This window comes from Phyllostomus discolor, chromosome X (assembly GCF_004126475.2).
Source record: "Phyllostomus discolor isolate MPI-MPIP mPhyDis1 chromosome X, mPhyDis1.pri.v3, whole genome shotgun sequence".
Lineage (NCBI taxonomy): Eukaryota > Metazoa > Chordata > Mammalia > Chiroptera > Phyllostomidae > Phyllostomus > Phyllostomus discolor.
Genome location: NC_050198.1, coordinates 99,906,776 through 99,934,740, shown reverse-complemented (window position 1 = coordinate 99,934,740; position 27,965 = coordinate 99,906,776). Strand labels below are relative to the sequence as shown.

At 40.1% G+C, this 27,965-nt stretch overlaps 1 protein-coding gene across 1 annotated transcript in view; it reads right to left on the bottom strand.

The window, feature by feature from the left end:
• Positions 1 to 11,020: 11,020 nt before the first annotated feature.
• The window catches only part of LOC114505286 (vascular endothelial growth factor receptor kdr-like), a 168,143-nt gene continuing 151,198 nt past the window's right edge, over positions 11,021 to 27,965 (bottom strand). The window contains exons 25-28 of the mRNA XM_028523177.2: positions 27,689 to 27,788; positions 25,403 to 25,508; positions 19,432 to 19,538; positions 11,021 to 15,613 (exon numbers count right to left, since the gene is read on the bottom strand). Coding sequence (XP_028378978.1) covers positions 15,412 to 15,613; positions 19,432 to 19,538; positions 25,403 to 25,508; positions 27,689 to 27,788 — 515 coding nt within the window. The 3' untranslated portion in view covers positions 11,021 to 15,411. The remainder of the gene's footprint in view (positions 15,614 to 19,431; positions 19,539 to 25,402; positions 25,509 to 27,688; positions 27,789 to 27,965) is intronic.

Here is a 27,965-nt window from a genome sequence, read left to right as displayed (position 1 = left end):
CTGAAAACAAAGAGATATAATAAGTTCTCCTCCAAAACTGGCAAGCTCATGACTAAAGTAGACCCAACGTTACAGTCCAAAGGCAGGAATAATCTGAAGTCTAAGTTCAAAAAGTCAGGCGAAAGGAATCCCTCTTCCTTGTAGTAGGAAGAGGAGGGTCAGCCTTTTTGTTCTATTGAGGCCTTTCATTGGATGCGCCTCCCTCATTGGGGAGGGCGATCTGCTGTACTCAGTCTCCCAATTCAAATGTCGATCTTATCCAACAGGCCCTCATGGACACAACTTATGTTTGATCAATTATTTGCACACCCTGAGGCCCAGCCAAATTGACACATGAAATTAACCATTGCATGTCCTTTTCCCTTTTGAGTTCTCTACATTGTTTCATGGTTAGAGTGAAATCATAACATTGTCAGATGCGGCTCTCAAAATGTATAGAAGATATATTTAAAAATTATATTATAAATAGTAGAGGATAAAAGGACGTAAAGGGAGGTAAGGGTTCTACACTTCCTTCACACTGGTAAAATGCTGATAGCAGTACTCAGTGCGAAGCTAGGTATTTATAATATAATACAATACTTATAAAAACTGCTACAAATACCATTAGATACACTGAAAACATCATGTATAAATCAAAATGGAATTTTAAAAAATGTTTATTTCCACAAAAATTGGTACAGCAATGTTCACAGCAGCACTATAGCCAAAAGGTGAAAACAACCCAAAGGTGAATCAAATGATGAATGGATAAAACGTGATATAGTCATAATATTCCATTTTATGACTTCAGCATTAAAATACATGAAATACTGATATATGATGGGATGCAGATGTGTCTTGAAAGCATGGTAACTGAAAGGAGTCTGAAACAAATGACCACATATTGCATGATTGCTTGTATACAAAATGGCTAGAATAGGTACATTTATACAGAGAAAAAGTAGAATGTTTGCATAGGGATGAAGTGGGGTATGGAGACACTTGGGTGTGGGGTGATAGCTAAGAGAAAAATATCTTGTAAGTGTAATGAAAGTGTTCTAAATTGATGGTGCTGATGGATCCACAACTTTGGGAATGTACTAAATCTTATCCTATTGCACATCTTAAAGGGCATATGAATTCATATCTTGAAAAACTGCCTTAAAAAACAAGAAATACAGGTATGGAAAGAAACACGTGGCCTTAACTTCAGTACAACTTAAACACCCAGCAAAGTTCAATGATGAGTCTGAGGATAACAATGGAAGAAAGCATTTGGAACCTAACCTTACAAACTATGCTCAGACATACTGTACTGTGGTGAGGGCCAGTGCTTTTTGTGAATCTCCAAAACCGAAACATTTTTCACTAGGATAACCAAGCCCTTTGTCTGCCCTGGATTCCACCTCCCTGTGAGTTACCACATAGGAATCTCACTGCTGAAAACTCTCTGAAGAAGCCTGGAGAGACTCCACAGATTTCCTGGCTGGAGAATGTCTCCCCAGCAGCTTTTCAGTTCGGAATGATGTAAGCGATTTCTCATGAAAGTATTTGACAGTACCAGGAGGAGACCCCAGAAACGCGGGCAGTGCGATTCTAAACCAAGCCTAGTTAATCTAGCTTTGAAAAGGTTACATATTTAAGGCAAACATCATCATGAGGGAGCGCCTGTTTTTCTTCCAGCCTAAGCATTTGAAAATCACAGGTACATTTATGAAGTTTTAACAAATAGTAGCACACTAATGAACTGTATACTTAAAATGGATAAATTAAGATGGTGCATTTTATGTTATGTGGGTTTTTTTTTTCTACAATAAAATAAAAATTCCGGCATACTGTCAGCCAGAGCAGGAAATCTTTAACAATATAGTTTCTCTTATATCTACCTGTTATGATCATTCATACAGATCACACACATCCAACATAATCTTTGGGACTTTTTTGGAAAATACAGTCTCAAATTACTGATTGTCACAAAATATTAGGAATGTCTGTTTCAATTCCTCAACTACCAAGGAAAATCAGCTATTCTGAGAAACTGATAACACTGGTTAATACATGTCAAAGCAAGCAGTATTAAATCATTTCTTTTGGCTATTTATAAAATAATCTTGTCTATGGACAGTCACATACTAAAAAAAAAAAATTAGAGTTGATCCAGACTTTGATTCTATACTTCTTTGACTTAGAAAAATAAATTTTGCCTTGGCTGGCATAGCTCAGTGGATTGAGTGTGGGCTGCGAACCAAAGCATCCACAGGTTCGATTCCCAGTCAGGGCACATGCCTGGGTTGCAGGCCACGGCTCCCAGCAACTGCACATTGATATCTCTCTCTCTCTCTCTTTCTCCCTCCCTTCCCTCTCTAAAAATAAATAAATAAAATCTTTAAAAAAAAGAAGAAAAATAAATTTTGTGCCCTGGCTGGTGTGGGTCAGTGGATTGAGCACTGGACTACAAAGCAAAGGGTCACCTGTTTGCTTCCTAGTCAGGGCACATGCCTGGGTTGCAGGCCAGGTCCCCAGTGGGGGGTACATGAGGGGCAACCACACATTGATGTTTCTCTCCCTCTCTTTCTCCCTCCTTTCCCTTCTCTCTAAAAATAAATAAAAACTAAAATCTTACAAAAAAAGAAAAATAAATTTTGTAATTTCAAGATAGAATAGTTAGTCCAATACACTACCTGGGAAGTGATCAATTTTTAAAGGAAACCACCTAAAATAAACTTATGTCAGCATGATTATAAAAGTTTTACATAATATGTATCATTCAGTCTTTATCAATTTAATGTAATGGGTGGCATAAGATCATACCATAGAACTTTACATAGACTTAAAACAACTGCAAACAATTTGGAGCCATTCCATAGTATTTTCTAAGTCTAAAATAAAATAAAGCAAGTAAAGACAGCATTGTACGAATAAAGATTAACAATAACTTTAAATAGGAGCTGTAGATTAATAATTAAAAGGTGGGGTGGGGGAGGGCGATGGGGCGGAAAGGAGACAACTGTACTTGAACAACAATAAAAAATAATTGAAAGTATGGATTCTGGCGCAAGACTGTCAAAGTTTGCTTCCCAGAGTTAGTTCTCAACAGGATATAACCTTGAGCTAATTATAGATGTTGTTTCAGTGCACTCATCCAGAAAAAGAAGATAATAACAAGGTTTTCATGAGAGTATAATCAGTTAATTCATGTTAAATTGATAAAACAATGCCTATATAGTAAGTATTGAAGAAATAATGGCTATCAATATTGTTGTTATTATGATGTAAATACAAATAAAATAAAATAAAAATTAAAGACTGTCAGCTTAAGTGATTAAGTAGACTCTAGTTAACAATCTGTTTTTACTAAATTCCTTTATAATATTTTTTATTGTTGTTCAAGTACAGTTGTCTCCACTTTCCCACCACCACTTTCTCCCACCCCAGCCACCCCCACTTCCCACCCTCAACCCTCCCCCGCTTTGGCTTTGTCCATGTGTCCTTTATACATGTTCCTTGACAATCCTTCCCCTTCTTTCCCCAGTTGCCTCCCACCCTCCTCCTCTCTGGTCACTGTCAGTTTATTCTTTATTTCAATGTCTCTGGTTATATTTTGCTTACTTGTTTGTTTTGTTGATTAGGTTCCACTTATAGGTGAGATCATATGGTATTTGTCATTCACCACCTGGCTTATTTCACTGAGCATAATGCTCTCCAGTTCTATCCATGCTGTCGCAAAGGGTAAGAGTTTCTTCTTTCTTTCTGCTGCATAGAATTCCATAGTGTAAATGTACCATAGTTTTTTGACACACTCATTTACTGATGGGCACCTAGGTTGCTTCCAGCACTTGGTTATTGTAAATTGTGCTGCTATGAACATTGGGGTGCATAACTTCTTTTGAATTGGTGTTTCAGGATTCCTGGGGTATAATTCCAGCAGTGGAGTTGCAGGGTCAAAAGGCAGTTCCACTTTTAGATTTTTGAGGAAATTCCATATTGTTGTCTACACTGGCTGCAGCAGTCTGCAATCCCACCAACAGTGCACTGGGGTTCCCTTCTATCCACACCTCTTCAGCACTTGTTGGTTGTTGATTTGGTTATAATGGCCATTCTCAATGGTGTGAAGTGGTATCTCATTGTGGTTTTAATCTGCATCTCTCTGGTGGCTAGCCATCCTTTCATATGTCTATGGGCCCTCTGTATGTCCTCCTTGGAGAAGTGTCTGTTCAGGTCCTTTGCCCATTTTGTATTAGATTGTTTATCTTCCTGGAGCAGAGTCATGTGAATTATTATTTTTTTTTAGAGAGGGAAGGGTGGGAGAAAGAGACAGAGAGAAGCATCAATGTGCGGTTGCTGGGGGCTGTGGCCTGCAACGCAGGAATGTGCCCTGACTAGGAATCGAACCTGTGAATTCTTATATATTTTGGAGATCAAACCCTTGTCCAAGATATCATTGTAAATATATTTTCTCGTACACTTGGTTCCCTTTTCATTTTACTGATGATTTCTTTGGCTGTGCAGAAGCTTTTTATTTTGATGAAGTCTCATTTGTTTATTCTTTCCTTTATGTCCTTTGCTGTAGGGGACATATTGGTAAAAATATTGCTGCATGGAATATCTGAAATTTTCCTGCCTGTGGTCTCCTCTAGGACTTCTATGGTGTTGTGACATATTTAAGTCTTTTATCCATCTTGAGTTTATTTTTGTGTAAGTTGGTGGTCGCGTTTCTTTCCTTTTTTTTTTTTTTGCATGTAGCTGTCCATATCTCCCAACACCATTTGTTGAAGGGCTGTTTTTACTCCATTTTATGCTTCTGCCCCTTTTATCAAATATTAATTAACCATAGATACATGGGTTTATTTCTGGGCTCTCTATTCTGTTCCATTGGTCTATGTATCTGTTCTTATGCTAGTACCAGGCTGTTTTGATTACAGTGGCCTTGCAATATTGTTTTATATCAGGTATTGTGATCCCTCCTACTTTGTTCTTTCTCAAAATTGCTGTGGCCTTTATATTTTTTAATATTTATATCATTTCATCTTTTTTTCTAACATAAGTTTCATGATGGTTTGTAAAATTATATACAATAAAATGGCATTTGAAAACAGATAAAGAAATGAGAGAAAAGGACAAGGAAAGTAAGGATTGATGTATAACTGAGACTGGATGGAAAATCATTATTCCATAATGGCCTACACATTAACTAAAAGTGGATTCCAGCTTCACCTGAACTTCATAAATCTCATTATCTCAAGATACTCTTGCTCTCTGGAACTAGGGCAAAGTTTATTTAAAACTCTATATATAATTGTGTTGAATCTATAGGTAGCTTTGGGTAGTATGGATATTTTAATGATGCTAAGTATTCCAATCCATGAACATGGTATGTGCCTCCACTTATTTGTGTCTTGCTCAATTTCTTTCTTCAGTGTTGTATAGTTTTCTGAGTACAGGTCTTTTACTTCCTTAGTTGAATTTATGCCTGGGTACCTTATTTTTGTTGGCAAACTACAAAAGGGGAGAGGAAGGCTTATCCTAAAATATTTTTCAACATCTATTGCACTCTATTACAGTCTACCTTTAATTGTCCTTATTCATATTCCTACTTACCCTTTGCTTTCCCTCACTTGAGACAAGGACTGATTTTTTTTCTTCTTTTTCTCTCCCACAGTACTTAGTATTGTGATTGACATAGAGTTCATACCCAGTGCCTATTTAAATGAATTTACAACTTCTCTTAAGGAAGGAAGGGCTGTAAGGTGAAAATGGGTTTTCTCAGCTTTCAAACTTCATTTCGTAAGACTGAGAAATTTAGGAAGGTTGAATGAATACTATGCTGTTATCCCAAACATGGAGCATAGCTAAAGGTAAACTTTATCACTTTGTGAAGAAAAATATTGTTATTGATGTCTTTCCACCCTGAGCCTTATAAGTCTTGGGCAGGGGGTAAGAGCTGGGCCTAGAAGTAACTCATCTGCTGAATTTTTCTCTGCCAGTTTCTAGAGACATAAACTTTTCAAAGAGACATGCTATAAGAATTTTAAAATAATGGAAGCTTAGGTGGTAGAATACTACGTGTAAATCTGATTTCAATTTGAAGGAATCCCTTCCCCTAGACTATGATAAATGCGTAAAAATGAAAATACATTAAAAATAAAAACTGAAAATGGAAATGCAAGTGCGATATTTTTTTTTGCTCTGGGTGTCATTAAAATAGAACATATTTATTATTATTCGCCAACTATTTCCATTGACCTATTCTTTTTAAAATTCTCTTTTATAATACACATATATCTTTATATTCTTTGTGGTTATTGATTTTGTTCTGAAGTACATTTAGTGAAACACAAATAGTGCTGGCTTTGTGTGAACCTAACCTAAGCATTACAAATGGGTGTATGCATCTTTCTGTCAAAGTGAGTGCCTGATAGTCAAAGTGGCTAAATGAATGACAGGGTATGTCTGGCAGACAGGCATTGAGACACTGTGGCTAAAAAAAAAATCCTAAACCAGGTCCTATTCTTTGAATTTTACTTTATAGAACTTGCATTTTATTAATAAAACAATGTTATCAAAGTTTTGAGCATTGACATGATATGTTCAAGGTTATGTTTTCTTTTTTTTTAAAGATTTTACTTATTTATTTTTAGAGAGGGAAGGGAGGGAGAAAGAGAGAGAGAAACATCAATGTGTGGTTGCTGGGCGTCATGGCCTGCAACCCAGGCATGTACCCTGACTGGGAATCGAACCTGCGACACTTTGGTTCACAGCCCGAGCTCAATCCATTCAGCTATGCCAGCCAGGGTTTTTTCTTTTGATCTGTCTGGTGATTAGGGGAACAAGCAATAAGATATTCTTAAGATTTCCCTCGAGTTTTCTACCCCTATCCCAGACCTGAGAAAAGCCTAATCTAAAACATTCATTCATTCATTTAACAAACACTTATTAAGGGCCTATTATATGTCAGACACTGTTCTAGAAGTTAGATAACTAGGTAAATCAGTAATCAAACCAAGATCCTTACCCTTATAGAGCTTACATTCTAGCAGTGGCGGTGGACCTGGAAAACAAGGAACTGATCGAAGACACCATTTTGAAATAGAATTAGCAGGATCTTTGCATTCATTAAATGTGAAGATTGAGAGAATAGAAGGATTAAAAAATAACTGCAAAATTTTCTGGGTTGGATAATTAATTAGTTGCCAAAACAGTTCACTAAGTAGAATATAGAAGAAGAAAAACAAGTTTGTGGGTTAGGATAACATTTGCTTCCAACTATTTTGAGTTAAGGTCGGCAACCCAGAGAGGTACTCTGCAAACAGTTGGAAATACAGACCTTTGACATAAGTAAGGGGTCCAAAACTCAAGAGCTCAAGATACATATTTGATATACAGAGATATACCTTGTCAACCTATGGTTGTTGGCACCAATTCAAATGTCGACAGGAATCCCCAATTTGGGCTGCGGCTGAGAAAACAGTGCTGCGGTGGAACAGATCAGCTGTAGCACAACACGGCTGTGAAAACAACAAGGCTTTAGAACAGCCCTGGGGCCAGGCCCGTCTCCAGCTCGACACAGCTCTGCTGTGTACCACTGTGCTCCGCTCTGCTCTACCCTGCTCTGGCACAACATCATTCCACTCTCAGCTCAGCCAAAGTAAAGTGTGATCTCCTAACCAGAGGGCAGCTGACTTATATGGACAGAAGTCCCGCCCCTGGTCCCAGATTGGTCCTTCCTTATGCAGATGAGGGCTCCGAATCCTCAGTTTGATTTGTCCAAAGCCATTGTCCTGATTGGTCAGAATATAGTCATTCTGATTGGTCAGAGCTGCGCAGTTCCAATTGGTTGGGGCAAGTTTCAATATTATTTGTTGAAATAGGATTCCTGGAAACCTTTATAAGGGCTGGTTCAGTTGGTATAAACAGTGCAGGCAGGCAGTTCAGCACAGAGGCAGGCCCGTTAGTGCAGAAGCAGGCAGCTTAGCACAGAGGCTTCTCTGTGAAGTGCAATTTGTCTGAGAGGCCTCTGTGCAGAAATAGATGCTAGGCTGTGTTTTTAAAATTCGAGCTCAGTTAGCCACCAGGATCCCCTTTTAGCAGGTGTCTCTTTTTTTTTTCCCTCTGGGTTCAAAACACATGAATATATACATGTAGATGCATCTTCCAATATACACACAGAAGAACGGAGAAGAGTGGGGAGAGACCACAATGCAAAAAATAAAAGAGAGCAAATAAGACAAACACTTCTGGCCCTGTGGCTGCTCATGGTCTAGCAATGAGGACAGACATCGACAATGCAAGAAATTGAAAAGTCCTGTTTTTTTTTTGATTGTTGACACTATTACAAATGCCCTCACTTTCCCCTGCTTGGGTCTGCTTCTACCCATCTCCTACACCATCCTTCCTTCTGACAATTACCACAGTGTTATCTGTGTCTGTGGGTCATGCATATAGGTACTTTGATTAATCCCTTCACCTTCTTTCTTCCAGTCCTCCCTGCCTCCTCCCTTCTGACAGCTGTCAGTCTGTTCCATGTGTCCATGTCTCTGTTTCTATTTGGCTCAGCAGTTTATTTTGTGTATTAGATTCCACATATAAGTGAGATCATATGGTGTTTGTCTTTCTCTGACTGGCTTATCTCAGCACAATACCCTCTAGGTCCATCCATGTTGTAGCAAAAGGTAAGATTTCCTTCTTTTTATGGCTGAGTAGTATTCCAGTGTGTAAATGTACCACCACTTTCCTGTCTGCTCATCTACTGATGAGCACTTGGGCTGCTTCCAGATCTTGGCTATTGTAAATAATGCTATGAACACAGGGGTTCATGTATTGTTTCACATTGGTGTTTTGAGATTCTTAGGACTTATTCCCAGCAGTGGAATAGCTGGGTCAAAAGGCAGTTCCATTTTTAATTTTTTTTCCCACCCTGCATCCCCCATTTTTAATTTTTTGAGGAAATTCCATATTGTTTTCTATGGTGGCTGCACCAGTCTGCATTCCCACCAACGGTGCACTAGGGGTCCCTTTTCTCCACATTCTAGCTAGCAGTTGTTTGTTGATTTATTGATGGTAGCCATTCTGGCAAGTGTGAAGCGCTCTCAATGTGGTTTTGATTTGCAGCTCTCTGATAATTAGTGACGTTGAGAATTTTTTTATATGTCTATTGGCCATCTACATGTCCTCTATGAAGAAGTGACGATTGACGTCCTTTGCCCATTTTTTAAATTGTGTTATTTGTCTTCCTGGTGTTTAGTTGTATAAGTTCTTTACATATTTTGGAAATTAACCCCTTATCAGATGTATCATAGGCAAATATGTTCTCCCATACACTGGGCTGTCTTTTTACCTTGTTGATGATTTCCTTTGTTGTACAAAAGCTTTTGAGTTTGATTAAGTCCCATTTTTAATTTTTTTGTTTGTTTCCCTCGCCTAAGGAGATATAGCAGCAAAAACATTGTTACAAGAGAGGTTTGAGATTTTACCATCTAAATTTTCTTCTAACATTTTTATGGTTTTGTTACATTTAAGTCTTTTATCCATTTTGAGTTTATTCTTGTGCATCAAGTAAGTTGGTGATTTTTATTTTTTTTTGCATGTGCCTGTTCAATTTTCCCAACACCATTTATTGAAGAGACTGTCTATTATGCATTGTATGCTGCTTCCTCCTGTATCAAATGTTAATTGATCATAATGTGTGGGTTTATTTCTGTGCTTTGTTCTAACCCACTGATCTGTATCTGTTCTTATGCCAGTAACAGACTGTTTTGATTACAATGGCTTTTTAACATAGTCTGAGATCAGGTAGTGTGATACCTTAAATTTTGTTCTTCCTTTTTAAGATTGCTGAGGCTATTTGGGGTCTTTTGTGTTTCTGTATAATTTTTTGGAATATTTGTTGTAGATATGTGAAATACGCCATTGGCAATTTAATAAGAATTGCAATGAGTGTATAGATTGTTTTGGGTAGTATGGACATTTTAATGATGTTAATTCTTCAAATGCATGCACACTGTGTATGCTTCCACTTACTTGTATCCTTCCCAATTTCTCTCTTCAACATTGTACAATATGCCAAGTACAGATCTTTTACCTTCTTGGTTAAAATTATTCTTAGGCACTGAAATGTGTGTTTCAAATAGTTCACTACTGGTATATAAAAATTTGCTACTTTGCCAAATTCATTTTTTAGATGTAGTTGTTTTCTGGTGCAGTCTTTAGGTTTTTCTATGTACAATACCATGTCTTCTGCAAATAGTGACAGTTTTACTCCCTTTTTTCTAACTTACATGTCTTTGCTTTTTCACACTTGTGAAATAACAGAAACCTGTGGTTTTCTGGAAGTTTGTTTACTCCACGTATGGTAAAATTCACCTTTACAAAACCATCTCAAGTAGAAATGATAGGGGAGGGAGAGATACTGCTTGGAAGAGGTAGCAGGTCAAGCTTTCAGAATTATAGAAATGCCGAATAATATCAGGAAGATAATATTTCTGGATTGTACATATATGTATGTATAGATATATATTTCTGTATTTAAAATAAAAATACAATATTATTTGATTACATAATAATAAGATACAACTTATGGAAGGGGAAGATTTATTCACTTGTATACATTCTCCATCTGGCTAAGGGAAAAGCTAAGGAAAACTTTATGTTACAAGGATTTACTTGGGTTTGGGATGTTTCCTGACACATTTGCAGTCAGGAACAAACAAGGTGAACAAAGGAAACGTGTACAAAAGGTGCACAAAGGAAATGGTAGTAGAAAGCTGCTTCTTACATAGTGGAATTTTTGTCAAAGCTGCAAATTTGCTAAGCACTGGTCCGCACTATCCTGACCTTCATCCATTGCTCAGGTAGGGCCTTTGCACCACCTTCTTAGCAGCGTGGCCATATCCTAAATCTAGGGCAGAGCTTCCCATTTTTCTCTCCATGGGGTAAACTGAAAATTTGATATTACAAGATAGAGGTTAAAGGGCAATCCTCTACCAAAAAGCTTTCTCATTTTCTCCTCTGACCCTGTTTCTGGAGCAAATGGTTTTCTTTGACCTAACGGGAACAGTCTCAGGTCAGAATGACATCCTGTTGGGAGGGGGGAAATGCCAGCAGGGTAGGATGACCCCAGAATTGGATGGGCCTTTTATCTTAGAGTCAGAGAGGAAGAATAATAGCATGAACACTTATTTGAGACAGATGAGGAGTTCCATGCCTCAAAGGACTGAAGTCTTGCATCAGACTACTTGGTGGCAGGACCATCAGTAACGTTTCTGTGGTCACTGTTACTGTTGTTACCTTGGCAATAAGGGTGTCACTGGGGGCCAGGAGAGGGGTTAGTGACTTCTTTTCATCACTTGCCTTATCTGCTTGCCAAGAGACTAGAGAGGTAGGTTGAAGTGAACAGCTGATCTCGAAGAGGAATCTCATTGTCTATGGGGAATGAAGAGACGTCAGAAAGAAAGCAGCCTGGCTGCTGGTGAACATACCAGGGGGGTATAAGCACTCTGAATGCGATGCAGTCCTATCATCTCTGTTGTCTACTCCTTTTTACATGAATGTATATTAGTGTTAGAAGGTCTCTCGGAGGGGGCGAGTACTGTAGAACCGCGGAGCAGAGTGGGGCGCATTAGCCAAGACAGCCTTCCCAGCCATGCAAAACCACCTCTGCCAATTCCTGGAAGTGATGCCCTAACAAATCTGCTTCTAGACTGCTGCTAAGCACTCCTGGGTACACAGGAGTCCAAAGCGGCAAACAAAAGAATGAAAGTCATCAACCAGCTGTGTATTTCTTCTCCCAAGGAGAATACGGCAGGCTGCAGAATTTTCATCTGGAGAGTAAAAAGTCTCTCTAAGCCTTATGGGTCTTGTTGTCCCCAAGGTGTGGAAACAATAAGTTAAAAAGTCTAGCAAATGTGACAAGGAAAGCTCATCTCATTAACTGCGAGATCTTATAGACTTTACCAACGAAATTAGACAAAGATAAGTAGCTAGAAACACCCCTGGGGACCATGCAAGAATCCCTGAGAAACCTGGTTAGTTGGACTCCCTTAACAATTGAAGCTCTACTTCCGAACCTCACAGATAATTGGATGGGTCCCTGAGTCAATACCAATCCATTCTCTCCCCTCCCCCTTCTCATCCTCTTGGGTGAAAGGGAGCTAGCTATCCGCAGAACGAGCATTACCCAGAGTTTGATGGAACGTTTGCCCAACCTGGAACACTGGAAGGAGTTCAACGTAAGAAGATAAGGTCTAGTAAATCCCAGAGAGGATTGAGGTATCTGACATTTGAACCTATTATTGGAAACCATGCTCCCTCCGTATGAGGTGGTTCCTCTCACAGAGTGAGGTTTCGCCTGAAGAAAGGGTGCCATTCTTTTCTAAAATGCCACTTTTGGTATGGGATAACAATTTAGAAACATCACTTGTGTATATATGTGTATATGGCTCCATGAAAATGCACTCTAACAAGAGGAAGAGTAGTTCAGTTGAAAACAATAGATTAGTAAATTCTCAACACAAAACAGTGACATCTGGATGTATCCACTGTGGGCTGTGGACAAGAACCTTTCACATGATCATAGGATGCTGGTTGGCTCGCCATACTTGTTCACATGGTTGGGTGAGGGCAGTGAGATCTGTGCACCCTTCAGGTGAGAAGCGACATTCTTGATGGTTTTCCCCCTTCAAAAAGTAAACAGAGGAGCCCTCTCTTAGTGCTGATCTTTCCTGGCTGTGGCCCAATATGAGGTCCAATAGAGAATGGGGGACAGAGACAAAACAGCTCTTCAGTAGTTGAGGGTACTAGTAAAGGAGTGGAAGGAATTGCTGTAAGTGATTCGGTCAAGACAGCCTACTCTCTGACATGGTTTTTGATTCAAGGAAAGCCAGTCTAAGACATAATTCAACTAACAAGGTAAATGATAAATCCTATCAATTCAAAATCTAGAGCTTCAAACTTTTTAACAGTTTAACACTTTGAAGTGTTCCTGTTTGCTGGCTTAAGTGTCCTATCACAAATTCTTCTGGATAGGAATGTGGTCATTTCTTTATAAATTACTGTTCCCGAGACCTGTTGTGAGGGGTCCTTGGAACTGTCTGAAGATGTTAACATTGACTCTGTATCTACATGAAGTCCTCTTAGAAGTTCTGGTCAGTGTCTGCCTTGAGAAAAAGCTTTTTATAAAGCACATGCAATATAAACATGTCTTGCCAAAGGTGAATTCTCTTGCTGGATAAATTATTGAATCAACTTCTCTTCATTAAAACAGTGGGTAGCAGAGCCGTGTGCATTACTGAAGTTTTTTGAACAGCTGAGAGGCTCTTTCCCCCAGTTAAGTGACATCTGAAATAGGGTAAGATCAACTCTATTCCTGGGGATCCCACTATATAAAGTTTGTATTAGGTAATGCTGGTCTTTGGCAAAACTGACGACCATCAAGATTGGGATTTCATATCAGGTAAGTGGGCACATAATGGTCAATTTATTGCTATCTCTAGAGCCATCCTTTTTCAGCAGAGCCAGGAAAGAGGGAGGAATCAGGTTTGGCCCTTCACTATAACCTTCCTCCATTCAACTCAGTCTTCCTAGCCCAGTAGCAAAGCTGATTCAGATAATTCCCTCGGTACAGCTGCCAAAGGAGCACTTCCTGGAGAGAAGGCAACTCCTCTAGTAATAGTCGGAGGCTGGTGGTTGTCCCATCCTTTCTTCTGTCATACACATGGCACTACTTTTTCTGAGCCAAGCAGCAACTGTGTGTAGTATTGTCAATAGGCTAAGTTATGGGAATGATTGGCAAGTTTGCATTTACCTCTCAGTTTTGAATATCCCCAAACTTGGGTTTTTTCTAGGACTCAGGCCTCTGTGTCTTTGGGCCTTTTTACAAACGTCTTAAATGGACAAGTAATGGGAGTAGCTTGCTTTATTTGCTTTTTACATCACTAATACTCTTGAGTCACAAGTGAAAACTGGGTTTGAGAGTCCTGGGTTTCTTTGGGCCACTACAGGATGGCAGCAGCCCAGGCCTGTTTCCATGAGGAAGGAAAAGAACTACTCTTGAGATCTATTCCAGTTGCATCACCATTTACATTAGAGGAGGTGTTTGTGTGTACGCACACGTGTCTGCATGGTCCAACCCGTGGAAACAGCATTGGGCCAGTTGTCAGGAGACATGCAGCCAAGCCCCTTCATTTCTCTGGTTCTTGGTTTTCCCATTCACAAAACGGGAAGTGGGAATGAACCATGCATCTTTCAGGTCCTCGTGTTTGTAGAATGTTGCTTACTCCCTTTTCCCTTGGTGCCGTGAGCATGAATTAGAGGAGACTGACTATCTCTAAAATCAATGGATAGTCTCACCATACAACGCAAAGATGAGAGCTTAGGATGAAGGTGGGGGACCCTGCCTCATCAGAATCAAGTGGATAGTTGCTTGTCAAAGAGGAGATTACAGAAAAGGGCCAGTATTTATCACAGTCACCCCTGACCAACAGCAGGGGAACTACATTTTCATCCTTTGGCAGAGAGGTAGTGACAGGAGATCTCTAGAAGCAGAGAAGTACAGGCCAATCTGGATGGGCACTGAGCACAAACCCTTCCCTCACTGCTTTTGTCTGAACCCACATAGACCCGTATGTGGATCTGGGAGCTTATGTGTCAGAGGCATTCTATTCTTGAGAAATCCCCATTGAGTGTGAGTGAATATTTTCTGCCATGGGAACAACAGAAAAGTGAGGAGACTGGTACTTCACAGGGAGACCATCCTAAATATACTGGACATTGCCAACTCCCACTAGAACTGCTAGCAATTGCTTCAAACCAAAGGAGGCTCTGCAGTGTTAGAGATGCCTCGTGGGTGACGCTACAGGCAAATAGCTGCCAACTCCTCTCCACTGGCAAAGCCTAGTACATTTCAGGTCTTACAAATGGCTGACTTAATTTTTTTAAGAAAAGAAATCCAGGTAAACGCCCACCAAAGCCCTGTTTGGAAGCTGATCGCCAACATCGGAACACGATGTGGTCACTGTTTCTGATCGGGGGCTCTGTGGGTCTTTGAGGGGTTAACAGAGATGGTTCCTTCTAATGGCCTTCATGAAAGTGTAATGGGCAAAGTGGGTGGTGAGACGTATGCAATTATTGACTATGTTGTCGTGAGTCTGAGCACATCCAGGTAGGGTCATTGGTGTTTAACGGGAAGGCAAATGGGACTGAACATCACGGTGTGTCTCTATCAGGCCCGGGGGCCTGCTTTTTAGCCAGCTATGCTCCCCCCCCACCAAAGGTGTGAGGAATGGAGATTCCCTGCCAAGGTGTTCTTTTTTTTCCATTCTCTATTCCCAAATTCACAATTCTGCTACCATGACCTGAATGTGAACAGAACTGGTTGATTTCTGAGGCAAAAGAGGGAGTGGTTTGAAAGGGGTGGCAAGGGGCACTGAGGCTAGGTTATATGCGCACAGTGCTGTAGTGGACCACAGAGTTGTAGTCGGGCGGCGGGCTGTGGCATTCGAGGGTAGAATCCAGTGGCAGGAGAGACGTCTCTTTCATCTGGTCTTCCTCTTCAACGTCAAGGCCCGAATGATATTTCACAAGCTCCATGTCATTCCCCCTTGGAAAGGACTCCTTGTTCTTCATGACAGAACTCAGGCTGGTCAGAGAGGGGAAAAAAAAATATGCTTAGCCTAGAACTGATCATTTCAGAGACAGGAGGGCATATTTTAGACAGAGAGATGCCAGATGTTGGCAGACATGCAGGACGACCGAAGCTTCTTTTGGAAAGGTCAAGTTCTCCCCTGTGGAGAAGCCAAAGGTCAGTGCAGGTCTACACAAATTATGGTGACCCCGAGCCAGGCAAATGGGGAAACTGAAGAAATAAAAAACTGTGGTCCCTTCTGGCAGGCAGTTTTTAATCGGATTGGGGAAAGCCACTAAAAATATTTACAACGTGGCATGTGTTCACTGTTAAAACTGCCTCCAGGCCCAGGAAACTCGACAGAGCTGTGAAACTTTTGACATGTGTTTCAACTTCTTCACCTGTAGGATGAATACGCGGAAAGAGAGCTGGATTAGATGGATTTAAGCTCTTTCTGGTTCTAAAATCTTCCTGGACTATTTTTGGCCTATAAAAATGACTACTACATATAGTTTAACTTAATGCATTGAGGTGTCATGCTTCCTTTTTATAGAAAGAATACTGTGTAACCCTGGACCAGTTTCGTCTGTTCACTATCACTCACTTTCCTCATATGTAAAAGGAGGAATGAAAGCTCTCCAAGGAGGTAGACAGACTTGCATTAAAATAAGTAAATAAGTAAGTAAATAAATAAAAGACACTGAAGGAAGACATTGAAGAAGATACAAATAAATGGAAACATATACTGTGCTCATGGATAAGAATAATGAACATCAAAATGTCCATATTACTGCCCTGGCTGGTGTAGCTTAGTGGATTGAGCTCAGGTTGTGAAAAAAAAGCACAGCAGGTTCAATTCCAAGTCAGGGCACATGCGTGGGTTGCGGGCCAGGGCCAGGTCCCCAGTGGAGGTCACGTGAGAGGCAACCACACATTGATGTTTCTCTCTCTCTTTTTCTCCCTCCCTTCCCCTCTCTAAAACTAAATAAATAAAATCTTAAAAAAAAGTCTCCCAACGTTGCATTAATAATGGATTAAAAAAAAACGTCCATAGTACCTAAAGAAATCTATAGATTCAACACAATTCCTGTCAAAATACCATTGGCATATTTCACAGAACTAGAACAAATAATCCAAAAATATATGGTGAACTTCTAAAGACCTTGAATAACTTCAGCAAATTTGCGAAAGATATGATGCATCACACTACATAATATCAAAGCATACTACAAGGCCATAGCAAGCAAAACAGCCTGGTGCTGGCATAAAAACAGACACATAGATCAATGGGACAGAAAAGAGAGCCCAAAAGAAACCCATGCCTCTATCATAAATGAGTATTTGACAAAAGAGGCAAAAATATACAATAGGGTAAAACAGACTCTTCCACAAACGGTGTGTGAAAAATTAGACAGATACATGCAAAACATGAAACTAGACCACCTTCTTATAGCATATATAAGAATAAACTCAACATCAATTTAAGACTTAAATGTAAGACTCAAAACCATAACATAAAACTCCTAGAAGAAAACATAGGCAGTAAACTCTGACATTTCCCTTAGCAATATTTTCTCTGTTGGGTGGTGTAGAGGTTGGGGTGGAAAGGAAATATTAAAAAAATAGGAATACAGCAAAATAAACATAGGGTCCGGCAGAAGTAGTGCCTGCTTGAGTGTGGTTGGTAGAGTAATAATATGTGTAATAATTGATAGTCTGAATTTGAACATTTCACCTAAAATGTCATATGGTGTGCTCAAGTGTGATATTGTTATGTTACAGAATTACACACTTATTATTTCATAACAAAAGATTTTGTAATAAAAAGGGGCAGTATTTGTGCTGGACCCTGTATTTTTGCACAGGAAAGGAAACCATCATCAAAATGAAAATACAACCTATGGGATGTGATTTATCTATGATACATCTGATAAGGGATTAATATAGAAACTTTATAAAGATCTCAGACAACTTAAAACCAGAAAAATAAGCAACCCAATTAAAAAAATGGGCAAAGGATCTGAATAGGCACTTCTCCAAAGAGGACATAACAGATGACCCCATAGACATATGAAAAGATGCTCAACATCATCTATTGTGATGGCCGACGCTTGTCATGCTCTGCCACAGCTGCTGGGTCTCATCATAAGCACACAGCAATAGAGGCCAGTGTTGAGAGTCAGGCTTAGGGCATACGGGTATACAGCTGGAACCTGACACTCTACCTGAGATGACTCTATGATTGTGTTTCTTCTGAAACATGCTGTGACTTACAGCTGTCATTTAAATGTTTACAGTGTTGGGAGCAAAATGCCAATGAAGTGCAATGTAAGCTAGACTTGAATGAACCAGGTGATGTGTAAAATATGGAAAACTGCCCTGGCTGGCGTAGTTCAGTGGATTGAGCGGGGGCTGCGAACCAGTGTTGCAGGTTCGATTCCCAGTCAGAGCACATGCCTGGGTTGCAGGCCATGACCCCCAGCAACCGCACATTGATGTTTCTCTCTCTCTCTTTTTTTCCCTCCCTTCCCTCTAAAAATAAATAAATAAAATCTTTAAAAAATATGGAAAACTTTGAGACCTAAAGCTTTTTAGAAAACATCTATGTGATAAGTAATGGAGCTGCACTACACCTGGGTCCAGCACAATATCATTGGAATCATGCAAATTTTCCAGCCAATGACTAAATGATGGGATTGGGAACTGTGAGTGAATGCTGCTCATCCTTGGTGGGCTCACTGGAAGCCTCAGCTCCTCTGGGAATCTTCTAAGACCATGACAACCTTGTATTTTGTGTATATCAGTAAAAGGTACCCCTTGTTGACAGAATCCTCCTCCTGATCCTTAATGAATGATAAACTAGTGCTGTGAAAAGTGTGCCTTCCTCTAGGCACACAGAGCTGTTTCAGGGCAGAGGGATTGTCAAGTAGAACATGAGCTGGATTCAGTCCCCATTTGCTCCCTGAGCTGCGCACCTGTGTCACATACAAACTACCCAACTGTAGATGTAGACCCTGCCTCGATGTCTTAACCCTGTATTGATTTCTCTGTTGTCTAAGTTCTTACAAGTCTCAACCCACACCACTTATGTACGCCCCGCCTTGACAAAACTTCCTAGGCTTGTTCATAATCATGCATGTCCTCTATTGCCACTAGATTGCCAGTTATTTTGAATGGTCTTATTTTATAATAAGACCACCATCGCAGTGCCTAATAATGTTGCACACAAAGATATTTAATATGTTCTTTGTTCACTTGAAGTGAATTCAATTGTGCTTAGTCTTATCCTCAGTTGTCCTTGGGCCCTCTCCACTTGCTATTCAACATCCTCTGTTGGCAGGAACACTGTTTTTTATCTCTCCTCATTTCTATGTGGAGGACACGCTGTGAGAGTAACACTGCCCTCCCAATCTCTTAAACCACCCCCTCACTGTGAGAAGGGAAGTTAGTTATCAGATTGGTGAGAAATAATTGCCTACTTTTGCCAAGTCCTTTCTCTCTTTAGGACTTTGTTGGCTGCAAAAAAAAGTGTCTTTTCCCTCAGGGGGAACCTGAAATTTTAGGGTAAATCTAATTCAGGATCATGTTAACAAGTCCATCTGGCTGCAGCTGTCAGCCAGTTCTCTAATCTACTTTATAGCAACAAGAAAGCTGGAGCGAAGACCTTAAATTGGCACTATCACTTATGTTTTAGTTTGTTCAGAACTCTGGGAAAAAAAAGGGGTATCATTTGTTGATCCCCCCCCTTTGAAAATTACTGATTCTAGACAACTATCCTTGGTAACAGTTTCCCAAAACATTATCTCAAAGAAGCAGAAGCTACCGAATCTCACCTGGCGTCTATGGTGATGTTATTGCTTATGGTCTCCTCTACAGGATCCAGGCTCATGAATGTAGGTGGCCCGCCGGCGCCATTCAGAGGTATGTAGTCTTTGCCATCCTGCATGTGAAAACAGACATGTCCGTCACTCCCAAGGTACAAATATGCTAATTTGCACTTGTGACATCCTTCCCTGCTAACATCTGGCTATAACAAGGGCTGTTGGTCTTCACTGGACAGTTGAGAGGTTTGCTCTACTTTCCTATTTAGCTCAAAATCCCTGCTTAACAATTTAGAACCACACCTTTTGTGCCACAGAGGCTGATTAATAAGGCCATACTTACAAACTTGTGGATTCAGTGCTTTTTAATAAAAAATGTTTTATAAAGAATTTTCCCTTCTTCCCTCTATAACTTCCCCCATCCTCTCTCCTCTGAAATAAACAGTCTTACAAGGGATGAAGGGAGTGCGCAGAAGCAGAAAGTCCTTTATGAAGAGAACCAATGAAGGGATCCAAGATGGCAGCGAGTAGGTGGAAGTTGCATTCACCTTCTCAGAGCACCAAATCTGAATTAACGACTAACTTACAGAACAAGCAACCTGAATAAACAACAAAAGACTAGCTGAACAGAAGAAGTCATATAACTAAGGATATACAGAAGAAGCTACCTTGAGACTGGGAGGAAGGGCAGAGATGCCAAAAGGAATGGTCTTGTACCCACTTGTGGTGGTTGAGAATCTGGATGGATATCTCAGCTGCAGAAATTCCCCCTGAGGAATGAGGAGTCTCAAACCCATCGCAGGCTTCCCAATCCAGAGCACCAGTGCTGGAAAGAAGAGCCCACATAGCATCTGGCAGTGGAGACCAACAGATTCTGACCACCAGGGTGAGGTAGAAAGCCGTGAGAAACCCAGGTACCCTCTTAAAGGGCCAGCACACAATGTTTTTTTGCAGCCAGTCATCCTGGGATCCCATGGAGGGACCTCGGCTCAGAGCAAAGTGGGATCATACAGGGAGAGGCTGGATTGTGTAGCTTTCGGGAGAGGGCTGGAGGGACAGCCACCAATGTCCCTGTACTGAGTACCTGTCCCACACTGCCCAAAGATGCTATCCTTCCTAGGTCAAGCACTCCTCTCTATATGGCATCAGCCTGGGTATGCACAGCAAAAGAAAACAACCTATTGAATGGGAGGCAGTATTTGCCAATGATACATGTGATAAGGCATTGATATAAAAAATATTAAAAAAAAACCCATATCCAACTCAACACCAAAACCCAAAACATCCAATTAAAAAATGGACAGAGAACCTGAGTACGCATTTCACCAAAGAGGGCATACAGACAGCCAATAGACAAATGAAAAGATGGCCAACATCAGTAATCATGAGAAATGCAAGTTAAACCAAACTGAGATATCACCTCCCAGCTGTCTTCAAGTCTCTGATCAATAAATCACAAGCAACAGGTGTTGGTGAAGATGTGGAGAACACGGAATCCTCCTGAACTGTTGGAGGGAATGCAGATTGTGCAGTCATTGTAAAAATGACATGGTCCTCAAAAAATTAAGAATGAAACTGCTTTATGACCAACTGATTCTACTTCTGTAGTTATATCCTAAGCAACCCAAAATACTAATTTCAAAGAATATATGCATCCTGTGTTCATTCATTGCAGCATTATTTACAGTAGCCAAGAAATGAAAGCAACCCAAGTGCCCATCAGTATATCAGTGAATAGAAGAGCTATGGTCCGTATAAACAATGCAATATGACTCAGTCATAAAAAGAATGAAATCTTACCATTTGCAAAAGCCTGGATCACCCTAGAGGGAATTATGCTAAGTAAAATAAGTTAGAGAGACAAATACTATACAATATTACTTACATGTGAAATCTAAACAAGAAAATAAATGAACTAACAAAAGAGAAACAACCTCATAGATACAGAGAACAAATTGATGGTGGCTACACTGGTAAGGGTTTGAGAGGATAAGTTTTAAAGGGGAAGGAATTCAGATGTACAAAGTACTACACATGGAAGTAGTCACAGGGGTATATAGTACAGCATAGGGAATACAGTCAACAGTGTCGTAATAACTAATAACTATGTATGGTGTCAGATGGGTACTGAAAATATTGGAGTGATCATTTTATAAGGTATATCATTACCTAACCACTATACTGTAAAACCTAAGACTAATATACAAAATAATATTGAATGTAAGTTGTAATTGAAAAATGAAATTTAAATTAAAAACATAAGAGTGACCAGAGGGGAGAGGAGAAGGGATTGCAGGGGAATAGGTGAAGGATTTGCAGGAACAACTAGAAAGGACACATGGACAATAACAAGGCGGGGGTGGAAACAGGGGAGGGAGGGGGGATGGCTGAGGTGGTGGGGAGGGGTGGAGGGAAAAGGCAGAAAACTGTACTTGAACAACAATCAAAAATGTTCAAAAACAAAACATAAGAGAATCAGTGAAAGGACAAATTACTTTTAACTGACTATTTGTATAACTTTGGCTTGAAAAGTGGAGGCTGCTTATGAGGAACATCGTGTCAGAAACGGAAAGGAGTTCCTTATTATATACTATAGCAGAAAGATTAGCAATATAGTTGTCGGTTGTTATGTGAAAAGGAGAAAATTTGACTAATGCATTCAATGATCTGGGTAAGGTTATTTCCAACTACGACATTGAAGGTGCCGTATGGCTTGTTCTTGTTGCTGCTAATAAAATGCAAGAAGAAAGATGTACTTGCGGGAACAACAAGTTGTTAAATAAAAAGGAGTCAGGAATCGGTGTTTTTCAAAAATCTCTGCCTCTCCAGATAGTAAAGTGTGTGGTAAAATAAACAAAACAGCTTCGGAACAAAGAATAAATAACTGTGACATTGTCAAGAAAATATGGCCTAAAGATCAATCTAGAGAACAACAGCGTCTCGAGGAATTTTAAGACTGCCCTCCAATGTTTTAGCGAGACTCTAAATTATAGAAATGCTTATGTCAGAAGCTTGTGGGTATGGTTTTGTTCGAATAAAGTGAACCCCAATAAACTTCACGAGAAAACCACAAAAGTCTTAAGGAAACTGTATGAGCAGAAACACTGTCAACATGCAGTGAAAAGGACAAGAGACAGTATATAATGAAAAGAGGCCATTAAAGTTCCTCAATTCTATTGGCAGTAAGTAGGCTGGAAAAAAAACCCAAACAACTATTGAGCTGCAAATATGTTCCGCCTTTAACGATGAAAGAAATATCATGGCAAAACCAATTTTTAAAAAAAAAACGTTGTTCCTTCTGCCTAGAATTCTTCTTGCACTTTTCAACAGTTTAACTCCTGCTCATCTCTCAGGACCCTGGTATCCCTTCTTCCTGGTATTCATCATACTCTACTACAAACCTTCTTTTTTAATTTTTTTAAATTTACTTTTATTTTTATTGTATTTTTTCCATTACCATTTACCCCTCTTATATCACCCTCCCCCCACAATCACCACACTATTGTCTATGTCCATGAGTCCTTTTTCTTACTAGATTGTGTGTTCCTTGAGGTCAGAGGTCATATTTTTTATCTTTAAATCAACAGTGTTCGTTGACAGTTACCAGAGGGGAGGGAGGAGGGAGATAATGGGAAAAGGAGGGGAAGGGTCAAATCAAGAAACATGTATAAAAGACCCATGGACAAAGCCAAAGGGGCAAAGGTACACGAATAGAGGACTCATGGGCATGGACAATGGGGGTGGGATTGACTGTGGGAGTAGGGGGAGACAGGGTAGGGGTGAGCAATGAGGAAAGGGCAGTGTGACTGTAACTGAACAGCAATAAACAAATGCACGTATGGGGGAAAATATCAATTAATCAATCAATAAACAGTGTGCATTGCAATAGCTGGCACAGACTAGATAGATGCTCAACAAATAATTTACTTAAAAATTTGCTTAAAACTAAGTTTATTAATTGCTTTACTTTTACCAATGATTGTATATATTGTAATGATCTTCTTTAAATTTAATCTTTATTGTATTTTTTTCCATTACCGTTTAGTCCCCGTATGCCCCCTCCCCCAGCAATCACCACACTATTGTCCATATATATGAGTCCTTTTTCCTTTTTGCTCAATGCCTCCACCCTCTAACCTCCCCTCCCTGCCAGCTGTCAGCCTGCTCTCCATCCATGAGTCTGTCCCCATTTTCCTTGTTAGTTAAGTTCGGTCATTAGATTCCACATATAAGTGAAATCATATGCCATTTTTTCTTTCTCTGACTGGCTTATTTCACTTAGCATAATGTTCTCCAGGTCCATCCATGCTGCTGCGAAGGGTAAAAATTTCTTCTTTTTTACCCAGTATTCCACTCTGTAAATGTCCCATTGTTATTTTATCCACTCATCTATTGATGGGCACTTGGGCTGCTTCCTTACCTTGGTTATTGTAAATAATGCTGTGATGAACACAGGGGTGCTTATGTTCTTTTAAGTTAGTGTTTGGGTTCCTTCCAATATATTCCCAGAAGTAGGATCATGCGTCAAATGGCAGATCCACTTTTAATTTTTTGAGGTGTCTCCAACTGCTTTCCACAGTGGTTTATACTGGTCTGCATTCCCACCGACAGCACGAAAGAATACCCCTTTCTCCACATCCTGGCCAGCACTTGCTGTTTGTTGATTTATTGATGCTAGTTCTAGTGATGGGTGTGAGGTGGTATCTCACTGTGGTTTTAATGTGCATCTCTCTGATGATTAGTGATGTTGAGCATTTTTTCATATGTCTATGGACCATCTGTATGTCCTCTTTGCAGAAGTATCTATTCAGGTCCTTTGCCCATTTTTTAGTTGGGTTGTTTGTTTGTTTTTTGGTGTTGAGTTTTGTAAGTACTAGGTAAATTTTGGTTATTAACCCCTTACCAGATGTATCAGTGAATAGGTTCTCCCACTCTGAGGATTGTCTTATTATTTTGTTGATGATTTCCCTTGCTGTGCAAAAACTTTTAGTTTGATGTAGTACCATTTGTTTATTTTTTCCCCTTTTGCTTCCCTTACCTAGGGAGATATATCCAATAAGAACATTGTTATGAGCAATGTCTAAGATTTTGCTGCCTATGTTTTCTTCTAGGATTTTTATGGTTTTAAGTCTAACATTTATATCTTTGATCCATTTTGAATTTATTCTTGTGTGTGGTATAAGAAGGTGGCCTATTTTATTTTTCTGCACAAATCTGTCCAATTTTCCCAATACCATTTACTGAATAGACTATCTCTAGCCCATTATATGTTTGCTTGCTGTGTCAAATATTAATTGAGTATAATGATGTGAGTTTATTTCTGGGCTCTGTATTGATATACTGATCTATGTGCCTGTTTTTTTAAAGATTTTATTTATTTATACTTTTAGAGAGGGAAGGGAGGGAGAGGGGAAGAGAGAGAGAGAGAGAGAGAGAGAGAGAGAGAGAGAGAGAGAGAGAGAGAGAGAGAGAGAGAGAGAGAGAGAGATACATCAATGTGAGGTTGCTGGGGGCCGTGGCCTGCAACCTAGGCATGTGCCCTGACTAGGAATCAAACCTGGGACACTTTGGTTCGCAGCCTGCACTCAATCCACTGAGCTGCACCAGCCAGGGCTATGCTGAGCCTTTTGTTGTTCCAAAAATCTAAAAGATTTTTGAAATTTTCATTCTAGTTCTGTGAAATATATTACTGGAATCACTTACCCTTCCACCATCTTGGATCTCTCAATCCATATTTTAATGAAGAAATGATATTGTCTCTTATTGCATGTACTTTCTTCAGGGGTTTATTAATTATTTCCCCTGTTTTCCTATAATGTTGTAATTATTCCCCTTAAACTCCCATACACTAGATGATGAGCTCCCCGAGGACTGAATATGAGCACAGTCCAACACAGTAGTACTCACAGCTCCAAGAACTGGGACTTAGTAGACAACACCAAAATGATGCTGACATGACAGAATAAAGGAAAGCAATGCTCACCTGCTGAACGTTGGCCTGAAGGAGATCTCCAAGACGCCCGACAAGGTCAGAGAAGTTGGGTCTCTGAGTGCACTCACTGTGCCAACAGTCAAGCATAGTCTGGTAGCTGAAGATTGAAAAAAATACCAAAAAACCTTTTCATTCTTTTATTCCCATTGCTTCTCTGACTTTTCCTATGGATGACACCCGAGATCATACCTTCCCAATGACCCCCAAGCCATATTCTCAGTAGTTTGAATATTTGGTTCCACTCTCTTCTAGCATTTAGAGTTTCTGCTGAGAAGTCCTATGATCACCTAATGGGATCTCCTTCATACATTACGTTTTTGTCTTCTTTGACTGCCTTGAGAAGTCTTTCTTTGTCATTGATTTTTGACAGTTTTAGTATCATCCACCTCGGAGAAGGCCTTTTTGGATTGTGCTAATAAAGCAGTCTGTTCACTTAATTGGATTTGAGGATCCAGCTCTTTCCATAGGTTTGGGAAGTTCCTGCCAACTATTTGAATAGGTTCCCTGTTCCCTTCTCTTGCTCTTCTTCTTCTGCTGCCCACTATTCTCAGATTGTTCTTTCTGACGGAGTCAGATAGTTCTCAAAATTCATTTTATTTTTTATGCTTAAGTCCCCCTTTTCTTTTATTTGCATTATTTCTAGATTTCTATCTTCAATATCAATAATTCTTCCCTCTATCTGCTCAGCTCTAATTCCTATGCTTACTAGTTCATTCTCTCTCTTTTACTGAGTTCTTCATGTCCAGGATTTCCATTTTTTTTAAAGTTTCAATCTCTTTGTAAAAGTATTCATTTTGTTCATTGATTTTGAGTTCATTAAACTGTTTTCTTGCATCTCATTTAGTTTTTTCAGAACTGCAATCTTGAATTCTCTTGTCATTTATATCACACATTTTCATGTCTTGTAAGTATATTTTCTGGAGATTTTTTACTTTGTTTCTGAGCTGCCTCATTATCCTGTTTTTTCATGGTGTTTGGTGGATTCCTTCTCTTTCTAGGCATCTATGTATGACTGGCACTTACTTCTCTATTAGACTGATTAAGAAGTTTTTCTATTGCTTTCCAATAGGTGGTGCTGAATCACGAGTTTTCAGTGCTCTTGCATTGCTCTGGCTTTTCAGACCTCTGCTGGGTGATGGAAAATGGCTTGTGTTCCCTGGGAAGGTGGGCTTGTCTCATGTATTCAGCTCACCTCTGCCTCAGGGAACCAACCCCCATGGGGAATGTGGTGGGCAATATATTTTTAAATTTGCGAAATCCCAGTGCTATGCCCTGTGCTAGAAGCTGCTGGCAGTCCATGTTTGATGGGTGGGGGTGGAGTGAACTCAGGGAAGCTGGCTGCTTCCTTTGTTGCTTTTCTCTGTCAGTAATAGTGGCCAGTAGACCTTTGTGGCCTCCCCTCTGTATCCACCCAACCCTGCGATTAGTCACAAAGTGTGCCTGTTGTTTAGAGAAAAGGTTTCTGTATTACTAATTCTTGGGTTTGAAGATAATGTTCTTTGCAACCTGACACTCACTGCTACATGTTCTTCTGGGGTCTGTTTCTAGCTCTTGGAGGGTCAGGGGAGGTGGTTAGCCACTGTGATTTTATTTCTGACTAGAATGCTGACTGCAGACAATCATAGCCACATGTCTGTGCTATGTGCCTGCTCGGGTCATAGGGTTCAGCTGCCACCTGTATTGCCCATTCCTGCAGAAATGCCCACTGACACTCTTTGCTACTTTCAGCTGATGGGAGCTCCAGCCATAACCTGATACCTTTCCTCTCTGGGCTGAGTCCTACAGCTCTTCTCCCTTCCCCCCTCCTTTATCCACCCCCAGACGCCCAACTTCATATGTTTCAATGCACAGATCTCTCATACATGTTTGTGCATCAAAAAAAGAATCTGTTGAATTATAGCAGTCCCAACTGCTGAAACTTTAAGGGGAGATAATAAAGGGATCTGTCATGCTGCCATTCCTCTGACATCTCTCTCTAGATTCACTTATCAATTTATTCAAAGATCCCTAGATCTTGGCCCCAGTTTGGTATATGCCATGAGGAACCAAAAATTGTGTGTGACTTGCAGTACTGTGATATTAGCCTTATTGTAAGCATCTGGACTAAACCTGCAATACCCTCGAGGTTTGCCTGCATACTTGAGAAAAGCCAAAGAAGTATGTGGGCATTGAACAAGATTTCGCGTGTCATCATCTATGATCTGTGATGTTCACGTAGACCTTGTTGTCCAAAGTCATTTAGTCGGATGACCCTTAGCATGAAGAGCAACAACTTACATTTCAGGAGTGGAATAATCAGGAGCTCTCATCCGTGTGCCCGCCTTCAGCTGGCGGCAGAATTCCTCGTCTATTTGCACTCCTGGGTAGGGCGAGGCGCCTGACACATAAGAAATTCCCATGAAATAAGCAACTCATCAGGATCTCGTAAGACAGAGACTTAAAAGGAAATTCTGAGGAGGGGGCAAACGGCTCCAGATCTACATAGAGCGTGTGACACAGCGCTTCCACTTGCCTTGACAATTTAGAGGCCTGGCATAAATAATTCTCCCAGAAA